Consider the following 8,631-nt stretch of genomic DNA (forward strand, 5'->3'; position numbering starts at 1 on the left):
CTTGGGAGGATAAACACAGGCGGATCACTATGAGTCCGATCTATGTAGTGAAACCCTACAGACCCTGTAGACACTTACTAAAAAAAAAAATGATTGAACATAAAACTGTATCATAATTACCAAATTTAAATATTAACTAACACTGTGACAAAACACATAATAAGTATGTTTTAATGATTTTTACAAACCTTGTAGTACTCCCAAAATTCTGGAACATAGCCTTCTGGAATTTCCGCTAATTCAGCTTCACCTAATAAGAGAAAAATAGTGATCTTCAACTTTAGAATCAGGAGTTTAAAATATTAATTCTTCACCAATAAAGCAAGAAACCAACTTTCTGTGGTTTTAAGAGATCTTTTATTATTTGTCCCAATGAAGATCTACTTTTCTAAATTTACCTTTGTTTGGGTACATATCAACTTAATCATTAGGTATATTTAGAGATCTTCAGGGGCAGGGCATTATTTTAGATATTACATGAGAGTTCATTTTGTTTTAATATAATGTTAACAAGGTATAATAAGAGACATATTATTCCTTCTGTCTTCCTTATAGGTACTAGACAAAATATTTTAGAATTGAAGGTGTCAGAAGTATTCTAAATAGAATTTCCCATGAAAATGTAATGTTTATTCTATTCACAATTTTCCTTTTATAAAAAAAGAATAAGGGGCCGGGGAGATGGCTCAGGAGAATAAGCGCTTGTCTGGCAAGCGCAAGGGCCTGAGTTGAATCCCTGGTTCTGGGAAAAAAAAAAAAGAATAAGATTTATATGATCCAGGGTAGTTTTTAAAAACTTTTCTTCCTCTTAGCCTCTTTTCCACTTGTGTCTTTTTCAATTTCTTTATTCAGACTTACGAAAGCTGACTTTTGGATATAAGGAAAAGGAAGATGAGGTTTTTTGGACAGTTACTATGTGACCTCTTTTATATTAGTGATCTTAAAGGTTTTGAGAAGAAAATAAATATGCTAAAAAATAACATTATTACAGATTAAAACATAGTTACTTTTAAATATAAATGGTCATGCTTATGCTTATTTTACTAAAGGTTTTTTCATTATAATACTTACAATTTTCTTTTTAAAAATTAATGTACATTTACTTTAAAAATTTATCAATTTGGTACTTCTGGGATGGGGGTAACTTACCAATAAATACGTTCACCAGAGTTATGCCAATTACTACTGGAACCCCAGTCAACAAAACGTAGAATTTCTGTTAAAGATTAAAAAACAAAAAGGTTTTTCACATGACTGTTTCCTAACTCTTCTCATCCTCAAATTATCCATGTGATTCCCTTATGTTTCCTAAAACATAAACTTGCCAGACTGGGGATATGGTATCACATTATTGAGTTGAGTGATATAATTTGATCTAGGGGCGAGGGATATGGCTTGGTAACATAAGCACCTGCTGGGCAAGCGCAAGGTCCCGAGGTCAATCCCTTGTACCACAAAAAAAGAAAATAAAAGAATTTGACTTTTGGGTTGAGGAGATGCTCCGTGGTCTAAGCACCTGCCTGAGCACAAGAACCCAGTTCCAACCCAGGTACTAAATGCCATGCTGCACGCCATGCAGGCCAGTGCTGGGGAGGCTGAGATAGGAGGATCTATAAGACCAAAAGTGAAAGAGAAAAAAGGTCTAACTGTACAACTATAATTTATATTTATATGACCATGTATTGGTTAAAGCAATGCCATCCAAGTCAGAAAAAACATGTAAAAACCTTAAGGTGACTTAAAGTACTGGAGTTGGCCATGGTACGAAAACTGGGCCATCTACTCAGCCAAGTAGATGAAGAGGGCCATGAAGTGGAAGGGAAGGCAAGAGAGGGTCTCAAGACACTCAAACTCAAAGGATGGATCAGAGCGTAGGGACCGCCACAGGGTCCAGGCATTTTCTAAGCCTCTTCTTTGCTCTTATACAGCCTTGACATACAAATACACAATCAGCACCCTAGATAAGCAATATTGTTAGCACTGAATTAAGACTGTGCTATAAGCTAGCATCAATTTCTGAAAAAAAAGTTCCAGAACAACGTATCAATCACTCAAAATAATGATACTCCTTTATTAATATTTTTGGCAATTTAAACAATACTAACGTAAACTAATCAGCTTCATATAAATCAATTTTCAGTTTTGTGATCTGCTGTGTGTGTGTATGTGTGTGTGTGTGTGTGTGTATGTGTGTGTGTGTGTGTATGGTGGTAGGGATCAAACCCAGGGCCTTGTCAAGCTAAACAGGGGCTTGACCACTAAGCTGTATCTTAAATCCTCCAGATTTTTTCTTTTAAATTAGGTAAAGAATTACATTTTAAATCTCGGGCCAGCAAGATAACTCAGCGGTATAAGCATCTGCCTGGCAAGTGCAAGGTTCTGAGTTCAATCCCCGGTACAAAAACAAAACAAAACAAAACACTCCCTAATGGTAAGAAAGGAGTGGCTCAAATTTTACTTCCAGTCCGGGTGAACATTTTTGCAGAAAAGGAAAAGTGTTCAGTAATCAAAAAAGAAATGCAATAACAAATCAGACTTTACTACACCATCTCAATGTCTGAGGAAAGAAATATGAATTTACAAAATCAAATCTTTTATCAAATGGAAGATGCTAAGGAGGCAAAAATATCCTAACTGTAAGCAAACATTTTAGTTCAACAAAAAAATTTAACTCACCATTAACTTCAAAAACCGCTTGTCATAGAACGAAGAAGCTTTGATGATGAACAGTCTTTTCCCGTGGTCTGCGCTGTGCCGTACAGGAGCTGGAAATATTAAATCACCTTGTCTTACACAAAGTTCATGCAAGTATACTGTCATACGATAAAGTCAGAAAATATACATTCACGGCCTGGGAGATAGCTCAGCGGCTTAAGCGTCTGCCTTGCAAGTGCAAGGTCCCAAGTTTGATCCCCAGTACCACCAAAAAGGAAAATATACATCCATATGCCTATATCTGGTAATCTGAACAACTAATTTGAAAACAACCATTGTTGAATTCCTATCATCTTGTTTAGTGAAATTCTGTATTATTTCTAATGTTCTAGTGATTTTTAAATTTTTTATTCTTTTAAAAACATATGCATAAATTATTTGACATTAAGATTAAAATATTTTATAAATGCTTTTTTTCTTTTTTTAACTGTATCTGAGGGCAGATTTGGTATCTTCAAATAAAGACTAACGCACACTGGGCCAGGGAGAAGCAGCATAAGCGCCTGCCTGGCATCCCAAGGTCCCGAGCTGGAGTCCTGATACTGGAAAAAAAAAAAGACTAATGCACTACAGTTCTAAACTACAGCTCTGTTTTGTTTTAATTATAATACTATGGATCAAATCCAGGACTTTGAGTATACTAGGCAAGCACTCTACCACTTATTTTAATTAAATCGTAAATAAATATCCAAGTAATCATTTCAATTTGCTTTAGTTGTAGGCAGGGAAGATCAGATACTCTTGGGAGCTGATTATCTTGGCTTCCTCTGCTACAAATATTTGAAAATGCTACAAAATAAATTATTATAATTTACATTATGCCATTTTATATGATGAGGTGGTACACATTAAGAAGCTGCTGGCCTAGTGTGTGCTGGACACCTGTAATCCCAGCACTTGGGAAGCTGAAACAGAAGAATCATCAATTTTATTTTTTAACATCTTATTTATTTGGCACAGGGTCTCACTATGCAGCTTAGATTCAGTGATCCTCCTGTCTCAGCCTCCCCAGCACTGGGACTACAGGTGTGCCCCACTGCACCTAGTTTCAGTGGCAAGCTCGGTGCTCAGGGCATGTGGTACCAGGGATCAAACCCAGGTACTCGCAGTTGCCTGGCAGGCACTTACACCTCTAAGCTATCTCCCTGGCCCTAAGAATCATCAAGCTTGAGACCAGGCTGTGCTACATAGCCAGTTCAAGGCCAGCCTGAATTATATAATGAGACCCTCTCTCAAAAAAGCAAGCAAACTAATTTTTTTTTTCAGTAACAAGAAGAAGGTACTGCAAAATAGGTGGAAAGGACCAACATTATTTACGTAACAAATCTCCAGCTGAAACCTGAACTTGTTACAAGACTATAAGCTCTAAAATATGTGGATAAAATCCATTTGTAAGCCACTTCTGATGAAGAATACCCTTTTCTTCAAGTTGCTCCCAAAGGAACTTAATCAAGGACTGCTGGAGACAAAACAAGGCAAAACTTCATTCCTGGATCTCTTTTCTGGACTCTTTCAACTGGGAACTGGGAAGAATGCAGCCATTACTAAGAAAACAGCCTCTGCTGGGCCAGTATTCTCAAATTCTGCATATGAACCACCGTGGAACAGGACTTTTCATTTCCTACTGAAAGAATTCCAGCCATAGAAGTTAGAAAGAACTGGATCCACCATCCCCATTTCACTCCTGGAATGGTCTTCTTTCTCCTCAGATCTGTCCTTTAGGCTCAGGTGACATCCTAATTATCCAAGAAACCAACACTGCTCCAAATCCCATGAGGCCTCTCATGCTTTTGAATTGTCATGCATCCTAGTATACAACCTTCTGTTTTAAGTATCCACCCATGCAGGACTGGTCCCAAGACATGGATAAAACAACACTCAGGTGCTTGAGTTCCTTAAATCTAATGGTGTAGTATCCACATACAATACCTCCTCCTGCAGTTTCATCTCTAGATCCTAATATCTAATACAGTGAATGATATGTAGTTATTAGCTAAGAGGATGAGAAAATTAAAAGTCTCTGTATGTTTCATTCAGGCAAAGCTTTTCCCCCAAATATTTTCTATCTGTAGTTGTTGAATCCAAGGATTCAGAACCCACAGATTTAAGCACTAGTTATACTTGCTTTCACTTCTGCGACTTTTTAATATATTTTAGTATTTTCAAGGTAAGATCTGTTTTAATTTTGGTATCACTTGCAGTAGTTAATTCAAAAGAGAATTAGAAATTGGCATGAATTTGTGAAGTGTAAGTTATACTACTAAGGCTTTAAAATAATATTACGAATCAAACAACTTGACAAAGTATAGATTTCAGCAAATTATTTGAAAGATACTATTATTAATTTTTTGTGTAAGCTACATGAAGAAAATAGGCTGCATCATTCCACTAATACTCATTAACTTGATAAATAGGTAAGAACCTAGGCATGTCATTCCTTTGCTAGATCAAGAGTCTAAGAAGGATACAGAGTCTTCTGGGAGAAACAGACACTAAATAAATAATTATAAGTCCATAAGGGCAACAAAGGAAGGCAACGGTATGCAGTGTGGAAAAGAATAGCTAAAAAAAGTCCCTATGTAGAGGATGACGGGGAAAGCTGAGAGAAGCAAGTTTGATGAATTTGTAATGAGTCCTTGATTGGTTATATCAAAACATACTGATTCTCAAAGGGAACTCTCAAAAGCCCTTGTAGTATCAAAATTTTTATGAACAGTCTGCATGAGGGAGAGCCAGCATTCCTAACTCATTGAGTCTTGGAAATACAATGCTACTGCAACAAGGGTGGCTAATACACTGAGGACACAGTGGGCCCCCAAGAGTCCTCATACTCAAACACGACGCTAAAAGGCTTAAATGTAAAGCCCTGCAATGATACCCCCTGCCTAGACTTAGCTGCTCATCAAAAAATCAAAGGCTAACTCCATCTTAAGCTAATGTATAATAAGTATAGTGTCAAAACACAGCAATCCTCCCTTCCTCCACATACCAACTATACCTGCAGAAGTCTGCCCACTCTAGAGCACATTCAGGGGTCATCTGGAGCTTGCCCCATCTTCAGCAACCACCATGGCAAACAACCTGAAAACTGACCTAATGATACTAAAGGAACTAAAGTTAACTGGTCCCCAATAAAAGTAGTCTGGATAGAGGTTAGATGAACTTTTAAAACAGCTAAAAAGAAGACTACTCTATTCCACAATGACCTGCAGGAAAGAAGTAGGATGTGTGAAATAGGAATTCTCACTTTTTTTTTTAAATAAGGTATTCAGTACAGGGTCTACAGGGTGTTCAGGGTCTCATTATGTAGACTGGACTCGTAGTGATTCTCCTGTGTTCAGCCTTTGAAGCACTGGGATTATAGGCATGTGCCACCACCCCCAATCTCAATTGCCATCTCAGCGTACCCTGGCTGCTGCGCTCTGCCTAAGCAGGTGCTTTAGTCTGCTGAGCTATCTGGTTGGCCCTAATTTTCACCTTGATACATGACATTTCTAGAAATTTCAATTACTGAAAATAAAACGGGACTGCCACACTCATTCCCTATCGCAGTTATTTAAGTATCAGTAGCAGTATATGGAAGGTTAAACTTGATTGCATCAAGTGCATTGGCTTAGGAGGTACACAGTGGACTGGCAGAGCACATTTCTGGGTATATCTGGGTGGGTGTCTCTCCCCTCTTCCTTTCTGGCACCATTCCCCTGCTCCGCAGCCATCATGAACTGAGCAGCTTTGTTCCACTATTTCCCCATGACATTTCTCTCTCGGAGCCAGCTTACCATGGACCAAGTCCCCCGAAAACATGTTTCAAATTAAGTATCTCCTCCTTAAAGTTGTGGGTGTCAGGTATTGTGTCCCAGTATAAAACAAACTGACAAATACAGGATATAACAAGGATTAGCATAACAAACGATTAGCCTAGATGACTTTTTTTTGGTACTGGGAATTGAACTCAGGACCTTAGGCTGCACTGTGCCACTGAGCTAAATCTGCACACCTGTATGATTTTTAAATGTCTTCTCTTTAGAGAATTTGAATATATGACCTCTCTTAGAATAGACATACCTTTCCAGTGCACCTCTCTCAATGACTTCCTTTCCATTTCAAGAATACACATTTTTCCAAAGAAGATATACAAATGGAAAGGCACATGAAAGGATGTTCAACAACATTAGCCATTAGCAAAAAGCAAATCAAAACTACAATGAGATAGCACTTCATATCTATTAGGGTGACCACTATCCAACAAGGGTTGGTAAGAATGTGAAGAGACTGAAACTCTTGTGCATTGTTGGAAAGAATAAAAAATGGTACAGACCCAGTAAAAAAATCTACAGAGGTCCCCAAAACTTAAAAACAGAATTAACATAGCATCTAGCTATTCTATTTCTGGTTATATACCCAAAAGAACTAAAAGTAAGACCTCAAAAAGATTTTATCTGTACACTCATGTTCATATAGCAGAATTGTTCCTAATAGCTAAAACATGGAAGCAACCCAAGGGTCCAATGACAGATGCCTGGAAAAGCAAAGTGTTATGTAGTACACTTTATATCTGGATTCCATATTCTTGGATTCCAAGCATGGTATAAAGCACCTCAATAAAACACTGCATCTGTACTAAACACTCATACATTTATGTCACTTCCCCCTAAAAAAATTCAACGTAACAATTATTTACATAACATCAAACTGTATGAGGGATTACAAATAATCTAGAGATTATTGTATCAATATTAGCACATGCAGTTTTTAAAGTTTATATGTTTATATTCCTACCAGAAATTTGTTGAATACTATTGGCCCTTTCCAGCATATTCCAGTGCATCATGTGAAGTAGCATACTTAAAATTGGGAAAAGAGGTAAAATAGAACAAGATATTTTGGGGTAAGAGGCAATCTTCCTGGTTTTACAATGAATGTAATCATTACGTATTGCAAACATGTACTAATAAAAACAAAATATATAATCCAGGTTGAATTTACTAACATTATAGCCTTAAAAAAAGACACTTAACTTAAAACATTTTCATGGATTCCTAAACTTATTGTGGCTCCACAGGCACAATGACTTCTGAGCCAAATGGCTAAGCTGGCACTAAGCCTACCTATCTACGGATTCCACAGCATCAGTGGGCTCCTCAGCAACAAGACCGACCGTCTGTGGGACCAGAACCTGGTGCGGGCGGTAAGTACCAAGAATCCAGTGCCCTAGAAGCACAGGTCCAACTGTTAATTAAGCCTTTTCAGCCTCGGCTGCAAATTAGCACCAACTGGATTGGTCAAGAGCAAAATGTTTTACAAACGCTAACCAACTTAAACGCAAGTGACGTGATTACTTCGGTAAAGTCCTTTACACAGATGGCGCTCCGTTCATCCTAAATGTGCAAGCCCACAATTTGTCCCGGCACCTCACCAAGGTCACCTGGGAACAGTTCTCTCATCTGTCACCCCATCCCCCTCGCACGCACTTTCTCCCAAGGCCAGCACGCACCAACAGTCTTCGGGAAGACACGCGTGAGAAAGCCTCCGAATCCGAGTCGCGGGCCAAGGCGGCGGCTAGAGAGCACCGTCGCCGCAGTGACCGAAGCGCGCTGCAATAAACTCATAGCCGCCATGGCTGCGACAGGTAATAGGAAGAAGCCGGGAGAATAACGGGAGCCGAGAGAGTCAATTTACCAATGAGGGCGAAGTCAACGGGTAGCCATGTTGAGTAAGGGCAAAGCCCACTTCCAGTTCTCTTTATGCAATCGGCGTGAGGCAGCGGAAATGACGACATGGTTGCCGGAAGTAGGGTTTGATTAGCTGCGCGGAAAAAATGGCTGCCGCCAGTTTGGCTCTGTTCTGTAGAAGAGTCTCAGCAGTTCTGAAGGCTTCTGTATCATTAAAAACTCCCAAGGCCCCCGCTAGCACAGG

At 38.7% G+C, this 8,631-nt stretch overlaps 2 protein-coding genes across 3 annotated transcripts in view; one reads left to right on the top strand and one right to left on the bottom strand.

Annotated features, from left to right (window-relative positions):
- Ndufb5 (NADH:ubiquinone oxidoreductase subunit B5) overlaps nt 1-8,424 on the bottom strand; it is a 14,099-nt gene extending 5,675 nt beyond the window's left edge. For both annotated transcript variants that reach the window (XM_023707565.1, XM_004647288.2), the window contains exons 1-4: nt 8,210-8,424; nt 2,677-2,765; nt 1,150-1,216; nt 189-250 (exon numbers count right to left, since the gene is read on the bottom strand). In XM_023707565.1, the coding sequence (XP_023563333.1) occupies nt 189-250; nt 1,150-1,216; nt 2,677-2,765; nt 8,210-8,333 (342 nt within the window). In that variant the 5' untranslated portion in view covers nt 8,334-8,424. The remainder of the gene's footprint in view (nt 1-188; nt 251-1,149; nt 1,217-2,676; nt 2,766-8,209) is intronic.
- Nucleotides 8,425-8,442: 18 nt separating this feature from the next.
- The window catches only part of Mrpl47 (mitochondrial ribosomal protein L47), a 15,738-nt gene continuing 15,549 nt past the window's right edge, over nt 8,443-8,631 (top strand). Inside the window, exon 1 of the mRNA XM_023707551.1 lies at nt 8,443-8,624. Coding sequence (XP_023563319.1) covers nt 8,534-8,624 — 91 coding nt within the window. The 5' untranslated portion in view covers nt 8,443-8,533. The remainder of the gene's footprint in view (nt 8,625-8,631) is intronic.

The sequence above is a fragment of the Octodon degus genome, unplaced genomic scaffold (assembly GCF_000260255.1).
Source record: "Octodon degus isolate 3935 unplaced genomic scaffold, OctDeg1.0 scaffold00298, whole genome shotgun sequence".
Lineage (NCBI taxonomy): Eukaryota > Metazoa > Chordata > Mammalia > Rodentia > Octodontidae > Octodon > Octodon degus.